General features: G+C 43.4%; 1 protein-coding gene across 1 annotated transcript in view; it reads left to right on the top strand.

Annotated features, from left to right (window-relative positions):
- Positions 1-1118: 1118 nt before the first annotated feature.
- The window catches only part of GOLPH3 (golgi phosphoprotein 3), a 57721-nt gene continuing 37422 nt past the window's right edge, over positions 1119-21417 (top strand). The window contains exon 1 of the mRNA XM_005556650.4: positions 1119-1628. Coding sequence (XP_005556707.1) covers positions 1404-1628 — 225 coding nt within the window. The 5' untranslated portion in view covers positions 1119-1403. The remainder of the gene's footprint in view (positions 1629-21417) is intronic.

The following is a 21417-nucleotide window of genomic DNA, read 5'->3' as shown; positions in this document are numbered from 1 at the left end:
TGCTCCCCCTGGACCCTCTCTTCCCCTCATTTAGCACTGTCACTTTCCAGGGCATGCGATGGTAGGCAGCAGCAGTTCTGGATAATGGATTTGTGGAAAGAGAAGAACCCATCTAAACCACTCTTTAGCCACAGCCCACGATCACTTTTTTTTTTTTAATTTTTATTTTTTGCTTTGCTGTTGTTCCACTCTGTCCATACATTGTTTAATACAGGATGGCACACAATGCCATTCCTGATTGTTTCACTTATAAGCGCCACCCTCTACTCCTCCAACTCCTGACTCAGGTTTGACAGCTATTTTTTAACGTAATTTGCGTACGCCGAGAGGATTTCACTTAGTAACTACACGGAGAGAGATCTGATGCGTACAAAGACGTGGCATGAAACCCTGCAGGTTTATTGTCTCTATAAAAAGATCGTTAAGGTTGAGCGTGCTAACGTGTGCGGCACTAACTGTACTCACTACGCCCTGGTCACTTTATAGCAGAAGTCCAAGGCAAGAAAAGAAGTTTTACAAACAAAACTGGTCAATTGTTCTATCTTCTTACTCCTGGAAAACACTAAAGGTCCACTTTCAAACCATTTGGACGCACTTGCTTCTTCTAAAGGGTTAGGGAGTCCCGGCAGAAAGCGCGCCCCTCCTCTCCCAGTAGCCGCGAGCGAAGCGCTTCCTGCCACTCCTGCGGACCCCGGAGTCCAAATGGGACCCCTTCCACACGGCCGCGGAGCCGCCTCCGAAGACGGCGGTGTCTGAGGCGCGGAGGGCAAGGCTGGAGGCTGAGTGGGGTCCACCTTCACGTGGCCCAGGCTCTTCCGATTCGTGGGGGGCCCCACCAGGTTCAGGCTCCAGCCCTGGGTAGTGAAGGCAAAACGGGGAGCGGAAGGAGGGGGGGCACGTCACGGGAGCGGGACTACAGGACCGCGGGTCAGGGGGCGCAGGAACTACAAGGAAAAGACAAGTACCAAGGGCCAGGAAGGGTGTAGGCGGCAGTGCCAGAGGATCCCCGCCCTCCGGGTCCGGCCGCCGGGTCCCCGCCCGCCGCTTCCGGCGTCTCCCGGCCCAGTTCTTCCGCGCCGACTCTGCCACATCCTCCGGTGACGTCAGCCGGGGCCGCCATATTGGAAAGGCGCCGCCGCCGCCTCCGTTTCGGAGCTCGGGCTGTTTCGGGGGCCGCGGCCGCACGCAGGAAGGCGCCCCTCTCCTGCTCCGCCGACGCCCGGCCAGCCCGCTTCGCCCTGACCTGTCTCCTCATGACTGCCCCCGGCCCTGCTGCCGACGGACGTCGCCCCGGCGTCCGGATTTAACACGGAAACCCGGGTCGGAGGCCGCGCGGGGAGGAGGAGGGCGAGCCGGTCGGTCCCGCGTCCCTCTCGGCCCGGCTCGGCGCCTCGGCGGGAGCCATGACCTCGCTGACCCAGCGCAGCTCGGGCCTGGTGCAGCGGCGCACCGAGGCCTCCCGCAACGCCGCCGACAAGGAGCGGGCGGCGGGCGGCGGCGCCGGCAGCAGCGAGGACGACGCGCAGAGCCGCCGCGACGAGCAGGACGACGACGACAAGGGCGACTCCAAGGAAACGCGGCTGACCCTGATGGAGGAGGTGCTCCTGCTGGGCCTCAAGGACCGCGAGGTGCGGACGCGGCGGGCAGGGCGGGGGGAGGCGGCGCGGGGCCCGGGCGCCAGGTGAGCTCCAGGTAGGTGCCAGGTGAGCGCCCGAGGCTTCCGGCCTGCGCACCTGCCCTCGCTCTGGAGCCCGCGCCCGGTGGCGCCCAGCTGACCCTGAGCAGTGTAGGAGTTTGTTGACCCCCTGCGCGGCCGGTGCTTTCCGGATCCTCCCAGTAGAGATGGCTTGGATTTTTCCTTACCCTTTTCACAGTCGCTCCTTTCATTTCGACACCCTGGCAGTTTGTATTTCTTCGTCGCCTTTTTCCGCGTTTTTAACCCGTGTAGACCCCAGGGTGCAAATCCAACCCGGAGACTGCCCGGGAAACAAACAGCTGGCGCCACCAGCGCCACGAACTCTTGGGTTTTTGCAGGTTTTAGGACCTGGGAGGGGTGCCCGGATCTGCTTGCTGGGGATTTTCTTCTTCAGTTAAGGCTTACTGTTGGGAATTAGGAAAAACGTAGGCGAAGTGGTAATAGAGGGAAAAGCTCTTTTACTGAGTAAAGTTAAGTCAAAATTCTCATGAAAACTCCTGGCAAATGACTTTCTAGGTGAACTTGACTTGGGTTAGAGATTATTTTTAGTATAGCTTTTATATTTTATCAGTTGATTAATCTCAAAGTCTTGCCGTCTTAAGAAAGGATTTTTTCATCGAATGCTTGAAATGTGGGTTTGTGAGTTGATGAAAGGCCTCAGATTTTCAGGTGGGTTGAAGTTGCAATAGATATTTCTTTGCATTCTGACTTTGAAAGCATTTATTTTCACTTCAGTGTCCAAAATTTTCACATACAGAAAAGTTAAAAAAGTGATAGATATATATGCATATATACTCTTTCCTAGATTCTATAACGTTCTGCTGTATTTGTTACATTTGCCTAAGAAATGATTATTTGTTTATTTTGAGACGGAGTTTCGCTTTTATTGCCCAAGCTCCTGGAGTGCAATGCCGCGGTCCGAAACCTCCGCCTCCCCGGTTCAAGCGATTCTTCTGCCTCAGCCTCCTGAGTAACTGGGATTACAGGCATGCGCCACCATGCCAGGCTAATTTTGTATTTTTGTTTTGTTTTGTTTTGAGACGGAGTCTCACTCTGTCGCCCAGGCTGGAGTGCAGTGGTGCGGTCTCCACTCACTGCAACCTCTGCCTCCCGGATTCAAGCGATTCTCCTGCCTCAGCCTCCCGAATAGCTGGGATTACAGGCGTGCGACGCCACGCCCAGCTAATTTTCATACCTTTAGTAGAGATGGGGTTTCACCATGTTGGCCAGGATGGTCTTGATCTCTTGACCTAGTCAGCCGCCCGCCTCGGCCTTCCGAAGTGCTGGGATTACAGGCTTGAGCCTCCGCGCTCAGACCTGATTTTAAGAAAGTTTTCCAAATTTAGGAAGGTGGGCAAAAAAAAAAAAAAAAAGTCTTACAAAACAATGTAATCTTTCTTGGTCACTGAAACTTATTAGATAGAGGCAAGTTTTATATGGACTGTTTATGGACCCTTGTTATTTAGAAATCTAATGAACTAAAGGTTAGCTTGATAGATACGTGTAGGGCATCTGTCATATCTTGGCTTCCCATTTCTCAGGTTTTAATAACAGTAACCTTGAAAAAAGTTGATATTCCTCTGGCTGTGAAAGGGGTGCTGTACCTGTTTATTGAGTTGTGATGATAAAGCAGGCTGTATGTGCAATTTCTTGTTGTTTGGATGAAAAAGGTAAACTAGGTGTATAGTGTCCTACTAATGTACTTTTTAGAAAATGTTCAACTTTAGGCTTCAAAATTTGGAATCTTGATTATAAACGTTTGTCTTTTTTTTTTTCTTTCTTTTTTTAGACGGAATCTTGCTCTGTCGCCCAGGCTGGAGTGCAGTGGCGGCATCTGGGCTCACTGCAACCTCCCCCTCCCGGGTTCAAGCGATTCTCCTGCGCTCAGCCTCCCGATTACTGGGATTACAGGCATGCACCACCATGCCCTGCTAATGTTTGTATTTTTAGTAGAGACGGGGTTTCACCATGTTTGTCAGGCTGCTCTTGAACTTCTGACCTCAAGTGATCCACTCGCCTCGGCCTCCCAAAGTGCTGAGATTACAGGTGTGAGCCACCACGCCCGACCATAAACATTTTTCTTTTTGGACAAAAATAACGTAGACATTTTAGAAAATGCAAAAAAAAAAAAAAAAAAAAGCAAAATTAAAACATATTCCTGAGTGAACATTTTGGTTTATAGTTTTTGAGACTTTTCTGTGTGGATAAAACTCGGTGGAAAACAAAAACCTAAAAAAAAAAAAACTAAAAAATAAGCTTTTAGTGTTCTGAGTCACACTGAGAAATTATAGTGAGAAAGTACCTATTTGTTTTTTGAAGTACATGTTTCTCTAAATCATGCTTGTCCAATCCGTGGGCCAAATGTGGCCCAGGATGGCTTTAAATATGGCCTAACATAAATTGGTAAACTTTCTTAAAACATTATGAGATTTTTTTGCAATTTTTTTTTTTTTTTTTTTAAAGCTCATCAGCTATTGCTAGTGTTAGTGTATTTTATGTGTGACCCAGGGAAGCCAAAAGTTTGGACACCCTTGCTCTAAATGTTTAAGGTAAAGCATATTAACATGCTGTTTTTTGGTGATTGGTTCTCAAGAAGATAATCTAAATAAATTTTTGAAGTTTAACCGTACTCACGTAATTTAAACAATTTAAAGTTCTTTGGCAGGTAATTGAAACCATGTGTTACGTTTATTTTGGTCAAGAGTCACTCATTATACTTTGCTAGTCATGGCTAAGGTCCAGACGCTTGCTAGCTAATTGTGAGCATTTTTTCCTGATTTCAACAACCACATAGGGAAATTTTTTCTCTTTTTTTGTAAGCAAGTCCAGAGAGTTGAGGGGTGGGGTTGAGACAACTGGATTTTGTATTGCTTTAGGTTTTGGTTTTAGGGATTAGCCTATATATTTTTTCCTTTCATCACATCTTAAAATTTTTTTTTTTTTTAAGAGATGGAGGTCTTGAGATGTCGCCCAGGCTGCACTCAAACTCCTAGGCTCAAGTGATCCGCCCTGAGTAGCTGGGACTACAAGGTGCATGCCATCAAGCCAACTCATCATGTATTTACACTTTAATAACCAGCCCTGTCACTTTATTTATTCATATGTTTTTCCCTTGGGAGGCTCCCCACCATGTCTTTAACTTATAGTACTCTTTTTAGGAAGCAGGAATTGCTCTCTTACTGTGAACCTAGGCGTTTATGCTAACTCATTGCTTTAACTGATTTTTACTTAGCATTCATCTTTTTAATGTGTGGATTCTCTTAAGACCTTTAAAAGCTAAACTTTACATTTAAGCAAATCATTAATGTTGGAAATATTTTATATACGTGAGCTAATAACCTTATCCGAATATACTTGTTAAACCAGTATCTAGAGCAAGAAACAGAAGCCCTAGCCCTCTACTTGAATTTCTTTCCAGTCACTACCCATTCCTCAGGTGTAACCACTGGCTTAATATTAGAATTCAGCATAGATTAATTTTGCCTAGTTTTTTGTACTTTGTGTCTGATTTTTGTTCAACGTGAGATTCATCCATATCATGTGAGGTTGTCCTTTGTTCTTATTGTCTTACCAATTTATTTTTTAACATGTTTATAATCTATAATATTTAAAAAATTACTTTGACATATTCTGAGTCAAGTCTCCCTCTCCTTTTTACTGAACAGAAGGTTCAGTTTTCGAATAAGCAGATGGTCTGGCTTCAGATTACCTATTAGGGGTGAGTCTAGAGTCATTGTGATTCATTATTTTTTTTCTTTAAGTACACATTTCAGATTTTTTTTTTTAACCAGTGATACTACTTTTTTGCTTTTATAAAACAGGGATGCCTAGGCCCCTCAGAGGATTCTCATGCTCACTTGGGCAGAGACTCAGTGCATAGGTATTTAAGTAGCTCTTTAAAGGCCACAGTAAGGATGACAGATAGTTTACACCTAAATTCAACTGCCAGGTAATTAGCAGTATTTCTCTAATTGCCCCAGTGTTTGAGGGGAAGGGGCAGCAAAAGTGCCAGGTATTTTCCTTTCCCTGTGTGTGTTTATCCCATAGATGCTTTCCATAGAATATTTTCAGGATGCTTCGTTAAGAATTACCACAAATAACTGGTGTCATATACGTTCGAATGTCTTCATTGGTGGCAACTCTTAGTGTTTTAAGGTTAGATTTAATTATTTTTAGTGGCCAAGTATAATTTGGAGTTTGCCTGTCAATAGCAGAAGCAGAGAGAGGCTCTATAGTCCTGTCCAAGGTGTATTCTTTGGCTTTTACATATAATTTAAGCTTTCTGAGCTTCAGTGTTTTCGTGTATAATGGAAAAATAGTCATCCCACATGGTGATTCTGATTGTACTGCTGTGGACATTTATTAACTCCTCCCCAGGTCTTCGCCCTGTTTTGTATTACTTTAGGGTTTCCCCATAGTGTGCTGCCTTTTTTTGAGACAAGGTCTTGCTCTGTTACCCAGGCTGGAGTGCAGTGGTGCGATCTCGGCTAACTGCAACCTCAACCTCCTGGGCTAAAGTGCCTGCCTCAGCCTCCCGAGGAGCTAGGACCACAGGCACACACCACCATGCCCAGCTAATAAAAAAAAAATCGTTTTTTATAAACACAGGGATTTGGCCACATGGCTCAGGCTGGTCTTGAACTCCTGGGCTCAAGTGATCCTCCCCCTTCAGCCTCCCAAAGTGCTGGTATTAAAAGCACGAGCCACCGAACCTATTTTTAAGACGGATCGTGCTCTGTCACCAGGCTGGAGTATAATGGCGAGATCATAGCCCACAGCTCACTGCAGCCTCCATCTTCTGGCCTCAAGTGATCCTCCCACGTCAGCCTCCCAAAGTGTTGGGATTACTGCGACCGGCTCTAGGATGCACTCGTGAAGCCTGTTATTCATCCCTGCTGTTTTGTCACGCAGCCAGACTTGTCCAGTCAAATGTTTTCTTTCAGGGCTTTGGATCTTGAGAGAAGAACAAGCTGTAGGGTTTTTTGGAGACCTTTCCAGAGTCATGTCAGCGTGTGGATCAGACTGTTCTTTGGCATTATTCTTTGAGCTGCTTTCTCTGGTTTATTGGCGCTGTTTTTTTCCAGCCTGATTTTCCAGTCATCTTTCAATGTTGTGAGTTTCAACAGCCTTCCAGTAAAGTTGCTTTTTAAAGATAGCCAGAGTCAGTTACTAATGTTTCTAATGCTTGTAGACAAGAACTGTAATACAGTAACTTCTGTATCTTGAAAAATAAGTAGGTACTTGAGGTAAATAATATATAATGGGGTAAAATACTTAAGATTAGCCAAAATGATGGAACTGACTTTTGTGTGACTTTTACACAGGCTCCAAAGATGGGTTCCATTTTTGGAATAAGGTTCCCAAGGTCACTACTTTGAAGTATAATAGTGATGAAGATGTATAACTTAAGAAAAATTGTTTTCCTTTCTATATGTGTGGTGCTGTCCACTATCTCTACATATCAAATCTGTAAATCAGAAATTCATTCAACAAGTATTCAGAATTTCCAGATGTGCTGAGTTTTAGTAATTTAAAATATAAAGGCTTCTGAGTTTTTAGTGAATTTTTGTTGTTTCTAATACAAATGATATTTCCTTCATATTTTTTAAAGGTTTGAAGTTTTATCTTTTTTTCAGGCATTTAAACACAAGTATGAGATATACAGGATCTCAAAAATTACTTTTGAAGTTCATTAAACCATTTGATTGTACTTTTTTCTTTTCTTTTTTTTTTTTTTTTGAGACGGAGTCTCGCTCTGTTGCCCAGGCTGGAGTGCAGTGGCCGGATCTCAGCTCACTGCAAGCTCCGCCTCCCGGGTTCACGCCATTCTCCTGCCTCAGCCTCCCGAGTAGCTGGGACTACAGGCGCCCGCCACCTCGCCCGGCTAGTTTTTTGTATTTTTTTAGTAGAGACGGGGTTTCACCGTGTTAGCCAGGATGGTCTCGATCTCCCGACCTCATGATCCGCCCGTCTCGGCCTCCCAAAGTGCTGGGATTACAGGCTTGAGCCACCGCGCCCGGCCTACTTTTTTTCTTTTGAGACAGGGCCTAGCTTTGTTGTCCAGGCTGGAGTGTGGTGGTGTGATCATGGCTCATTGCAGCCTCGACCTCCTGATCTCAAGCAATCCTCCCTCCTCAGTCTCCTGAATAACTGGGACTGTAGGCACATACTATCATGCCCAGCTAATTACAATTTTTTTTTTTTTTTGTAGAGACGTGGTCTCACTATGTCGCCCAGTCTCGAACTCCTGGCCTCAAGCAATCTTCCTGCCTTGGCCTCCTAAAGTGCTGGGATTATAGGTGTGAGCCACCACACCTGGCCTGCTTATACCTTTTCAACAAGATTTTATACTGTTGAAATTACTTTTTATGCTTTGGGATTCTTTTACAATACAGTCAAAATATTCACTAACTCATCCCATAAGTTATATATGATATTTATTAATTTTGGACTCCCTGAGAGTTCTTCTAGGGAGCATTTGAATTTACCTTTTAGAATGGTATTTTGAAGGCTAGGGGCAGTGGCTCACGCCTGTAATCCCAGTACTTTGGGAAGCCGAGCTTGATGGATCACCTGAGGTCAGGAGTTCGAGATAAGCCTGGCCAACATGGTGAACCCCTATCTCTACTAAAAATACAAAAATTATCCAGTCATAGTGGCGAGCACCTGTAATCCCAGCTACTTGGGAGGCTGAGGCAGGAGAATCACTTGAACCTGAGAGGCAGAGGTTGCAGTGAGCCAAGGTTGCGCCACTGCACTCCAGCCTGGGTGACGAGAGTGAAACTCTGTCTCAAAAGACAAAACAAAACAATTGTATTTTGAAGTTATTTTGATAGATTTTGAAATATTTGGGGGATTTTTCTGATATTTAAATAAATATGCTTTTATAAAATCATCTTACATGTAAATCTTAAAGCCCCTGGAGGCATCAGGCATTATGCTTGCTCTGTTATGTTTGTCATGTTAAACTTGGCTGTACACTTTTTTATGTCTTTGCAAACTTCCCCCCCTTTCTAACAGCATAACTTTTCTACTGCCATTAATCAGATTAAATAGTATCAAAGTATGATGTAGTCTTTGTTTAGAGAATTTATCTTCATGTTGTGAGTCTCCCTTTGAAGCAGCACAAAAAGACAGTGCTTGTCCTCCTCCTGCTTTTTTTTTTTTTAGATGGAGTTTTGCTCTTGTCACCCAGGCTGAAGTGCAGTGGCACCTTCTTGGCCCACTCCAACACCACCTCCCCGGTTCAAGCGATTCTTCGGCCTCAGCCTCCCAAGTAGCTGACATTACAGGCGCCTGCCACCACACCCAGCTAATTTTTATATTTTTAGTAGAGATGGGGTTTTACCATGTTGGCCAGGCTGGTCTCGAACTCTTGACCTCAAGTGATCTGCCTGCCTTGCCTTCCCAAAGGGCTGGGCGTGAGCCACTGTGCCCAGCCGTGCTGCTGCTTTTTAATAAGTGTCCTGACAAGTGCCAAAAGTGGAAACCTGGCTTCATTTTGAAATTGATGTTTTTGACTTTAGGTTTCTCTTATCAAAGCCAGGAAGACTGCAACCTGTTTCAATAGCATTGTGCAGTATTACAATGTAATCTAGTACATTTTGAGGTTTTTGACTTAGGCATTACAAATATATTTAGAATGTAGGCTATTTCTCTTCCTGTTTGGTAAACCGCTCATCTGCAAAAACACAACTAATATTAAAGTACAGTGTGATTGCCAAAAAGGATGTTTTTGGTAACTTTTAAGAATAACATTTTAAAGAACAACAAAAAAATTAACTTATTTTTAAACTTAATGCATTGTGTTTGGTTTACATATTCCTTTAATGGAGAAGTTCTTAAATTGGAGTCAACAGAGCTGAGAAACTCTGAATACTCTGCAGTTGCGTGTTTTCTTGGGGAAAGAGGACAAATCTTTCATTAGATACTCAAAAGCGTTTAGTGAATCAGGAAGGTTAAAAATTACCGAACAGGAACTCTTTGTTTTAGCTTAAGGTTTTCATCTTTTTTTTTTCCTTCCTGAAAATTGACTACAGAAAATTCCAGGTTTCCAGGGTTGTAGCGAGTTGAATTTTAAGTGATTTGAGATATGAAGTCCGCATTTCTGTGGCCTGTCTAGAGGTTCTCATCTTGCTAAATGACATTTAGAAGCAGTGTAACTGCTTCTAATCTAGGATTACCACACATCTAGGATTCTAACAGTTTCCATCCATTCATCAAATGTTTACTGAGCACATGCTCCGTGAGAGGCCCTTTACTAAGTACAGATTCACTGAAGGACGTGTCTGTCTTCAAGTTCATTCATTTTAGTTCTGTGTGTCAAAGCTCATATAAATTTAGTTCTGTGTGTCAAAACTAAATTATGTTGCTGTTCTAGAATTTTTTTTTTTCTCTTCTAAGACAGAGTCTCGCTCTGTTACCCAGGCTGGAGTGTAGTGGTGCGATCTATGCTCATTGCAACCTCCACCTCCTGGGTTCAAGCGATTCTCCTGCCTCAGCCTTCTGAGTAGCTGGGATTACAGGCGTTTGCCACCACACACGGGTACTTTTTGTATTTTTAGTAGAGACAGGGCTTCGCCATGTTGGCCAGGCTGGTCTCAAACTCGTGACTTCATGTGATCCACCCACGTCGGCCTCCCAAAGTGCTGGGATTACAGGCATGAGCCACTCCACCTGACCTGTTCTATGATGTTGTGATGTCATATATTTCAGCCTGGCATTTGGCAGTCAGTCAGTACAATGACATTACTCATATTAAGAATACATAGGGCCAGGCGCGGTGGCTCAAGCCTGTAATCCCAGCACTTTGGGAGGCCAAAGCAGGCGAATCATGAGGTCAGGAGATCGAGACCATCCTGGCTAACATGGTGAAATCCCGTCTCTACTGAAAAAAATACAAAGAAATTAGCCCGGCGTGGTAGCGGTCTCCTGTAGTCCCAGCTACTCGGGAGGCTGAGGCAGGAGAATGACGTGAACCCGGGAGGTGAAGCTTGCAGTGAGCCGAGATTGCGCCCCTGCACTCCAGCCTGGGTGACAGAGCGAGACTCAGTCTCAAAAAAAAAAAAAAAATTTTTTACTTCTTTTGTTTATAAAAAGGTACACTTAACAGTGTACAAACAAATATATAGTATATTCCATCATATTAAAATTTCATGGGGGAGAAGGTAATGAGGAAAAAATCTGAAAATACTTCTTAAGGGAACTGATGAAATAAAGGGTGAGAAACATTGAAATAAGTCAGTATTGAAAATTCTAAGCTTGTGCTTAGTTGAGGTTTAGAAATCTTTTTCTCTGATAAGAATTTTTATTGCAGTAGAATTTGGCTTGTAGTTCAGTAGGAAGAGGAACAATTTTAGCATACTGAACTGCATGTAGGAACTTATGAGTTAAAATTTTAAGGTAAAAGTTATTTTTATTGATAATACATAGGCAAACTTTGTATTCTTCCACCACTACCTTCTGGGACAGATTAGAAATTAAGAAAATGTATGTAAAAGTTGCTAATGGTTATTTTTACTTTGGTTTCATTTTCTAGTTCCAGTTTCTTAAATGGAAATGCTAAACAGTTTATACCATATTAACAAAATAACCTCAGAAATAACATTTAAGAACTTAAATTTCAGTTCAGTCACTAAATGGAGTATATCATTTAATTTTTGTCTATACCATGTTAGCTAAAATGAAATCAGAGGTTATTTAGTATTTATATGTTCCGTTTAATCCAAGTATTGAACACCTTCTCTGTGCCATTCCCTTTGCTAGATGCAGGGGTTACAAAGGAAAAAAAAATTTTTTATTTTTTGAGACCAAGTCTTGCTCTGTCGCCCAGACTGGAGTGCAGTGGCATAATCTTGGCTCATGCAACCTCCTCCTCCTGGGTTCAAGCAATCCTCATGTCTCAGCCTCCCAAGTAGCTGGGATTACAGGCACATGCCACCATGCCCAGCTAATTTTTGTGTTTTTAGTAAAGATGGGGTTTCACCATGTTAGCCAGGCTGGTCTTGAACTCCTGGCCTCAAGTGATCTGCCCGCGTTGACCTCCTAAAGTGCTGGGATCACAGGTGTAAGCCACTGTGCTCTGGGCCACAAAGAAAAATTTTTTGCTTTTAAGGAGCATTCAGTCTGCGTAGAAGACAGATTTGCAAATGATTTCAATAAAATGAATTACTAACTTTATTTATCCTGCTCGCCTCTCCTGAATTACTAACTTTAGTGGGTGTATGTGTTAGGTGCAGTAAGGATGTACATAGGGAGGATGCTTTGGATCAGGACCTGCAAGACTGCTATGTTCTTGACTCCTAGCCTTGCCCTTGACTGGTTGAAAGAATTATAATAAATATTTCGAATTTTAGAACCTTAGTTTTCCCCTGGGCAAAATGGGCCTACTTTTGTGTTCTGTTCGAAAGCCTCTAAGTTGTAGGGATCCAATGTGTTGGTGTATGTGAGTGCTTTGAAAACAGCATGTTGCTGAACAAATGCAAATTGGTGATTACCTAGCTTAGAGAAGTAAATTCCGGTTTATAGTGGTCTTGACAAGTGTTTAATATTTCCATTATTTTTACTATTTCTTGATTCTCTTGCACTTTATATGTTGGTTTGCTGAATGTTTTACTCAAATTCAGATGCTCATCTATGCCTTTATTTTTATTTTATTTATTTATTTTTTTGAGACGGAGTCTTGCTCTGTCGCCCAGGCTGGAGTGCAGTGGCCGGATCTCAGCTCACTGCAAGCTCCGCCTCCCGGGTTTACGCCATTCTCCTGCCTCAGCCTCCCGAGTAGCTGGGACTACAGGCGCCCGCGACCTCGCCCGGCTATTTTTTTGTATTTTTTAATAGAGACGGGGTTTCACCATGTTAGCCAGGATGGTCTCGATCTCCTGACCTTGCGATCCGCCCGTCTCGGCCTCCCAAAGTGCTGGGATTACAGGCTTGAGCCACCGTGCCCGGCCTATGCCTTTATTTTTAAAAAAAATTTAATTTTTATGGGCACATGGTAGGTATATTTATCTTTACCTTTGTTCTGAACCTCTGGTCAGTTATCTTTTTGTAATTCCTCCCAAACTGGTTTGGGAAATCTGGAAACCTAAAGTACCACTTGAATTCTGATTTTTAGGTCAAGCCCAGAGTCTTCCTTAAAGAATCCTTGGAATTGATTCCATGATTCCTCTTTTCCAGATACTGCTTAGCCTCCAGAGATACCAGTAGCCTCCAAGCCTCCAAAATGACTCCAGTGACAATTAAATAAAATAGCACATGTAAAGTGCCTGATAGATAGTTGGTCCACAATAAGTATTAAGTTTCATTACACCTTGACGCTCCAAATCAGAAAACTCAAAAGGCCTTGACCTCTTCCAGCCCTTGTGATCACCAGTTCTCTCCACCTTTCCATATTCTCACCTTTCCTTTTTTTTTTTTTTCTTTTTTTTTTTTCTGAGACAAGGTCTGCTCTGTCGCCCAGGCTGGAGTCCAGTGGTGTGATCTCTGCTCACTGCAGCCTCAAACTTGTGGGGCTCAGGTGATCCTCCCACCTCAGCCTTCCAAGTAGCAGGGACTACAGGCATGCGCCACCACACATGGCTAATTTTTGTATATTTTGTAGAGATGGGGTTTTGCTGTGTTGCCCAAGTTGGTCTCAACCTTCTGGGCTCAAGTGATCCTCTTGCCTTGGCCTCCCAAAGTGCTGGGATTACAGATGTGAGCCACCACGCCCAGCCTCACCTTTTGTCTTTTTGATGGCACCCTATTTTTAGGCGGAAGCGCCAGGATCTTCACTGAAGGTGGTAGGACTGGGTCTCTTGGAGAAGGCAGTAGCTCCTAACCCTTTCCTTTTTTATTTAATTGAAGTTTTTTTCCTCTTGTCTGCCTTTTAATTTGATCATTTTTCATTTCAGTAGGGTTCTTTGACTACTAAGGCCTCATCCCCAAGGGGCTTGAGAGTGGGGAAGGATGTGGGAACAATAATTAGCAGAATTGCACTGAACTATAAGATTATACCTTGTGCAGAACTTTTTTGTTAAATGGGTTTAGAAATAAAAAAGTAACATGAGAAGTCCTAGCCTCTTCAAGTTTACACAAAAATTGCACTGAACTATAAGATTATACTTTGTGCAGATCTTTTTGTTAAATGGGTTTAGAAATAAAAAAGTAACATGAGAAGTTTTTTCAAGTTTGCAGTCCAGTAGCGGGGAGATGAGACGTGAGAATTAGAATTACAGTGTCCAGTAGTACTGTCTTAAGAGCTAGGTGGGGAGTGGAAAGTAAATGTTCAGTTCAGAGGAGATCGCAGTTTAGGCTGAGGCTGTTCCAGGGAGGGAAAGGAGCAGAGGGGAGTGGAGCTGGGCGTTGCAAAATGTATTTAAGTGTGGGCATTCCATTCTAGGGGAGCCAGGACTTGGAACAGAACCTGCCAGAGAATTCTAATCACAAAACAGTTTTGAAGCTGACTGGAAATTAGTCTCAGGATTAACTTCTATTTGGTTATCATAAATACTCTTTTAAGGTGGCTTCTGTGAAATTTTGAATTAGGAAAATTTTCACGTATATTTTAATGATTTTCACAAGATACACGAAATATTTAGAAATTATTGTTTGTAAAATGTGGACTTATAATGTTCTATTTATCCATCCACCCATCTATCCATTAATCTCTTCTTCGTCTGCTTGTCCTCAGATAGTTGAGGGTCCTTTATGATCTGGGCATTTTCAGAGTGCTGGGCTAGAAACATTATACAAGTATGGTTCCCTTTCGCAGTTTCTGTAGTCTTAATCATGATTGGTACATATAAGAGAGTAGAAGGAAAGCTGTAAGTTTAAAAAAAAATTTTTTTTTTTTTTGAGGCAGAGTCTCGCTCTGTCGCCCAGGCTGGAGTGCAGTGGCACGATCTCAGCTCCCTGCAAGCTCCGCCTCCTGGATTCATGCCATTCTCCTGCCTCAGCCTCCTGAGTAGCTGGGACTACAGGCGCCTGCCACCACGCCCGGCTAATTTTTTTGTATTTTTAGTAGAAACGGGGTTTTACTGTGTTAGCCAGGATGGCCTCGATCTCCTGACCTCATGATCTGCCTGCCTCAGCCTCCCAAAGTGCTGGGATTACAGGCGTGAGCCACCAGTCTTGTTTTAAATGAGTTTGCCCTTGTTCGTTTTTACTTAAAAAAGAGGGAGGGGAAAGTATCTTAAGACTGCTTTGTAACCCTTTTTCTCTTAATGACATATAGTGACCATTTTCCCAAGTTGATAAATGTTGGGGAAACCAGCCCCACACCACCCAGCGAGTACCCCAAGTCCGGCAGAGACAAAGGAGTTAGAGACAGAATAAGTGTTTAAAAGGGGTCCAGGGGACTGGAGGAGCATCGGAGGCTTGTTCACTGCCCAGAGTTCCACCTAATTTATTGGTTTACAAGCTCTTTGTTCTTAGGGCCGATGGGAGAGGGAAGAAGGGATGAGGAAAAGGATTAGTCAGTGAAGGAGAACTCGTGAGTCATTCAATAAGATGTATAGCAGTGGCGGTTTCTGTGAATTTCCTTGAGCAAAGGCATGTGTCTAAACTACTTAAGGTCTTTAGCTTATTGGGACTGAAATGGATGGGAGCGGGTTTCAGGAGGAGCCAATATATTTGATTATACTCCATTTCTTCGAGGGAGTGTCATCTCCCTGAGCAACCTGTGGAATACCACTGAGCGGTTATACTCTTGGGGCATAAAGACATGAAGGCAATAAGGAGACTTTTCTCCTCAGAGGCCACCCATGGCTCCTCATGGGTGTCTCACACAGGGGAGACCAACTCAACTGGCACCCCAGAAACTCTCTTTCCCACATGTCCACCTTTTTTGTCTTTATAGATTTTTTTTTTTAATTAACCGCCATTGCGGTCATGGCTTGATCATGGTGTCTGGCTTCTCTCCCAAGGCGCCATCTGCATCTGTAGACTAAAAACAAACAGCGTAAACAGACACAAACTAAAATAAAATTTGCAATTGTTGATCCATCTATGGTTTTAATCCACTTTAAAAGATTGATATTAGAAAGGCCCTCAGTGGCTCCAGCAAGAATATCAGCTCCAGGCAACAGAGTGAGATGAGCCTGAGATGCCTCAAAGACTTGTTTTTTCAGTTTAGCAATATCTAGTTTTAAATTATCTGCTTTTCCTTGTAGGGGACATCTAATCGTCTCCCAGTGGTGTTCAGTGGCATTATACGAGCTAGGAGTAATAAAAAAATCAGAAGTATTCCAATCACGTTGCATTTGAATTCTGTGCTCCAAGCTCATAATCAAATTTTCCATCCACATTACTGTTTGATGGAGATCATTAATTTGATTTGCCAATTTTTGATCCATTTGGTTTTGGGAATTCCAAAGCTTAGAAGATTTTTTTCTGCCAACTTTCCACAAAGCCTGCAGTTTGAATAGAAGAGTGAAGCAACACCAGCAGCAGCAGCAGTAGCTGTGACAGCTATAAGGGCCATGATCACAGCTATTAAAGTAAATATGAATCTCTTTGATCTATTAAGTATGCCTTTTAGTACTTCAGTGATAATATGTATGGAGGGAGAGGCCTCCCAAGGTCTATTGAAGGAAATAGGTATCCATACTCCTTCTCAGGCCCTAACTGGTAAAATGCTATTATCTTTATTAAAGGTAGAATTAATACAGGTAAAAAGATGACAGTTGAGGCATGATATGGTTTGAGAGTCAGGTAAGATATTAATTTTTCCCGCTGCCAACATAAAAGGAGGTTTAACACAGCTCTGCAATGGGACCGTCCAGTTAGAGGTCATATATACAGCAAATCAAAGTTTTTTACTGTAGGTCTCTGTTTTATATTGTCCTTTCCAAATCTGAATTGGGGTTTGAGCCATCATTATTTTCCACAGTTCTGGATGTTCTGGACTTATAATTGGATCAATCATTTTTGGGCTTGGAGGAGCCATACCATTCTCCTCCCGCTTAATAGGGTAATTTGTTTCAATTCTTCTATATAATTTTGGTGCATTATCTGGGTAGTCGTTGGCAAAAGGAGTCTCTCTACAATCTTTGTGCTGTCCAGTACAATTTACTGCAAAGCGTCCCCAGGGGCCCAATCAATGACGATTCCATGGGAATTATTTTGCAGTACAGCAGCGCAATTTGCAATACAATCTTACCAGGCTAGCACCTCTAGCTTTTCAGACCATTTAGGGGCCTGCCTAGGGCAGGGCTTCTTATTAGGTTTAAATTTATTAATCTGGCTATGTGTCATAACATAGCTGTACTCAATAGTGTCCAAAGATTGAAATGTTCTTCCACTGTTTTCCTAAATAGAGGCTTTTGATCCTTTATGTGCAGGGACATAAACCATCCAACTTTGTTTATCATAATTTAAACATCCTGTTGCTGGCCCCAGGCAGATGGGAGGAAAGCGATAACCAGTGGAAACATTTATTAACATTCTTTCCTCCTCTGGATGGGTAGGACCTCGGTTATCTGTTGGTCCAGGCATCCAGACACTATCATGAACATAAACCTCCACCAGGGTGGGAGTCTAACCATGTAACAGGCCTAATCAGTGGTGGGAATGGAATGTAGGCCCAATAAGTGTAATTTTGATCTGCCTCAGCTACAGGGAGACTCACCACCAGGGAGATTACCGCCATCATAGCTACCATTAGATTACTGGGGGTCAGTGGCTTGTTCTGAGACCTCACTGTTGTCTTCTGCAATGTGAGCTAGACTCTTCATCTGCCCCCAGGTTGGTGGAGTTGCTTGGCGAGTTTTACTGGTTTCTATCTGCTCAACAGAGATGTTCATCTGAGCCATCTGACGAACTGGGGTTGCAGGGATATTCTGAGGTCTTTTCCTCTTCCTTGGATTCTGGCTAATGGCACAGCTTAAGATGTCTTGTGGGTACCCAGACAGGAAGCTGATTCTCTCCTGGTGAGATAACAAGCAAACCCTTGACCCCATGTAATGATTTTGCCCTTTTCCCAGGTTTTGATTCTAATGTCCTTCTACCACATGTTTTCCTTCATGAGGATTTATTTTTTGTCCTGTCAAATGCTGCTCTGTTGCTGTTGTAACCTGATCTCTCTCTAGACAAATTAAGAAAATTTGAAGTGATAAGAGCCAAGTGTAGCTGCATTTGGGGAGTAGAGTATTCTCTGTTTCCCCCTTCTGTCTTTTGTTTTTGTAATTGTGATTTTAAGGTTCCATTAGCCCGTTCAACAATGGCTTGACCTTGAGAATTACAGGGTATTCCAGTACTGTGCTCAGTGTGCCATTGTTGAAGGAACATTGTAAAGATTTACTACAGTAGCCTGGGCCATTGTCTGTTTTAATCTTTTGTGGGATGCCCATGGCAGCGAAACAGGAAAGTAAATGTCTTTTAGTATGAGCAGCCGCCTCACCTATTTGGCAAGTTGCCCATACTAAAGTTATCTATAGTGACCTGGATGTATGCAGATTTCCTGAACGAAGGTACGTGGGTTACGTCCATTTGCCACAACATATTGGGGGTTAACCCGTGGGTTAACACCAGTCCCTTCATGTGGCAGTTATAATACCTGGCATTGGGGGCAATGTTGCACAATGTCCTTTGCCTGTCTCCAAGTAATTTGATATTTTTGTTTTAAGTCCTGCTGCATTAACATGTGTTAGGGAGTGAAAATCTTGGGCATTAGTAAGCACAGTGGAAACTAGTAAATCAGCTTGATAGCCCTTACAAGGGACGTGGGAAGATTAGTGTGTGCTCGAATGTGTGTAATACTGAAAGGAAAACAGTGATCATGCACTACCTTTTGTAAAGAAGAAAACAGCTGATGAGTTGTTCATTCACAAGATATTTAATGAGTGCAGTTTCTATGTATTGAGTAGCTTGAACAACATAAGCTGAATCGGAGACAATATTTGCAGGTTGCTTAAAGTCTTCTAACACAGCTATAACTGCCTGTAATTCAGCCCTCTGTGCCGATTGAAAGTCAGTTTGAATAATTCTGGTTTTAGGTCCTACATAAGCTGCTTTTCCATTGCTAGAGCCGTCTGTAAACACAATCACTGCTCCTTCCAGTGGAGCACTACGGGTAATTTTTGGAAGGACCCGTGTTGTTAGCTTTAAAAACTGAAAAATTTTGTTTTTTGGATAATGACTGTCAAGAACTCCAGTGAAGCTAGCTAAATTTATTTGCCAATTGACTGAATTAACAAAGGCTTGCTGAATCTGATTTTTGTTCGTTGGGACTGTAATCTTATCTGGATCTGAGCCACAAGGTTTAACGACTCTAAGGCAGGCTTGCCCAATCAAGATTGCCATCTGATCCAAGTATACTGTGAGTGTTCTGACAGTATTGTGAGACAGAAAAGAACATTCAACTAAGTCCTCTCTCTGAACTATAGCCCCTGTAGGAGAATGGAGAGTAGGGAACACAATGAACTGTAATGGTAAACCTGAGTTTATTCTTTTAACCTGGACCTGTCACATTTTTTCTTCAATCATTTGTAATTCTTCGGCAGCCTCAGGAGTCAGTTCTCGTTTACTATTGAGAGCAGGGTCTCCTCTTAAAATAGAGAACAGATTAAATATAGCATAGGTAGGGATTCCCAAAGTAGGTCTAATCCAATTGATATTTCCTAATAATTTTTGAAAGTCATTTAAAGTTTTCAGAGAGTCTTTTCAAATTTGAACCTTTTAGGGTTTAATTGCGCTTTCCTGAACCTACATTCCCAAATATTGGGAAGGCGTGGCTGTTTGAATTTTATCTGGTGGTATGAGCAATCCAGCATTGGCTATACCACCTCCTGTAAATATGAATAACACTGGATAAGTCGGTCTCAATTTTCGGCTGCACACAATATGTCATCCATATAGTGAATGATATACGAATCTGGAAACTGATCTCTCACAGGTTGAATAGCTTTCCCCTCAAAAGTTTGACAAATAATAGGACTATTCAGCATACCGTGCGGCAGGACTTTCCAGTGATATCTGGCTGCTGGTTCCTTGTTCGTAGCAGGAATAGTAAAAGCAAATTTCTCAAAATCAGACTCAGCTAGAGGAATATTAAAAAAGCAGTACTTCAAATCTATAATTATTAAAGGCCAGTCTCTAGGAATCATGGTGGGGGATGGAAGCCCCGGCTTCAGGGCCCCCATTGGCTGGATGACTGCACTATCCACTGGTAAGTCGGTTAGCATGCGCCATCTGCCAGATTTTTTCTTTTTTTTTTTTTTTTTTTGAGACGGAGTCTCGCTGTGTCTCCCAGGCTGGAGTGCAGTGGCGTGATCTCGGCTCACTGCAAGCTCCGCCTCCCGGGTTCACGCCATTCTCCCGCCTCAGCCTCCCAAGTAGCTGAGACTACAGGCGCCCGCCACCACGCCCGGCTAGTTTTTTGTATTTTTAGTAGAGACGGGGTTTCACCATGTCAGCCAGGATAGTCTCGATCTCCTGACCTCGTGATCCACCCGCCTCGGCCTCCCAAAGTGCTGGGATTACAGGCTTGAGCCACCGCGCCCGGCCAGATTTTTTCTTTATAACAAACACTGGCAAATTTCCATGGAGAAAATGTGGGCTCAGTGTTTCCTTTGTTTAATTGTTCTTTGACTGATTCCTGTAAGGCCCCCAATTTTTCCTGAGAAAGCGGCCACTGCAAACAGGATTTTGGGTCTTCCATTTTAAGGGAATAGGACTTGGAGGCTCAACAGTGACTGCCCCTAAAAATGGTAACCTAATCCTTTTCGGTCATTTTTTACAGTAATCTGTATTGGTTCAGTAATGCCCGTCTTCTGTTTTCCTAGGCCTTTCTTGGGAACATAGCCCATGTTCGACATTATTTTTTGACTAGCTTGACCGTATTGGGGAGACGGGATTGAAATTTCTGTGCCCCGTTGCTGTAGCAGATCTCTCCCCCATAAGTTAACAGGAATGGGCGTAATTAGAGGTTGTATTGTGCCTTCCTGTTCTTCTGGACCAAGATATGGAAAGATAAAAGTACTTTGGAAAACTTCTGAAGCAGTTCTGACCCCAACAAGACCCACTGGGGCCTTTTGTTTGGGCCAGTTTTTTGGCCATTGGTAACGAGCTATGATCAACACTTCAGCTCCTGTGTCAACCAGACCCTCAAATTGTTTTCTTTAAATGGTGACCATACAAATAGGTCTATTGTTAGAGACTTGATTTACCCAATAGGCAGCCTTTCCTGCTGAATTTGTGCTTCCAAATCCTCCTGTTCTTTTTTCTGAGCTTTCTCCTAACTTAACATATGGTAAAAGCAACAGTTGAGCTGTTCTGTCACCTGGATTAGCACTCCAGGGAATAGTGGAGGAGATAACAATTTGAATTTCGCCCTGGCAGTCAGAGTCCACTTGAATTCCCTTTAAGTTTAAGCTGGACCTTCCCAGTATAAGTCCCACCGGGTCGTTTGGCAATGGACCGTAAACTCCTGTTTGGACCTTCCTAGGAGGCTCCCCAGGAAGGAGGGATATGACTTCGGTACAGCATAAATCTACTGCCTCGTTTTTAGCTGTGGAGGGGGACAATTGCTGTACATTTGTACAGGGATAGACTGGGCCAGGAACGTTGTGTTTGGAGTCAGGGATGTCCCGTCCTGAACTGGGAATGCCCTGTTTTGAATTGGGGCCCAGGGCAGGCCTCTCTGTCCATTTCCTGGCAAGGGCTGTCCACTGTTTTCTTTTTCTTTTTTTTTTTTTTTGAGACGGAGTCTCGCTCTGCCCCCCAGGCTGGAGTGCAGTGGC

The sequence above is a fragment of the Macaca fascicularis genome, chromosome 6, assembly GCF_037993035.2.
Source record: "Macaca fascicularis isolate 582-1 chromosome 6, T2T-MFA8v1.1".
Taxonomy (NCBI): Eukaryota; Metazoa; Chordata; class Mammalia; order Primates; family Cercopithecidae; genus Macaca; species Macaca fascicularis.
This window is presented reverse-complemented; position numbering and strand designations above follow the sequence as displayed.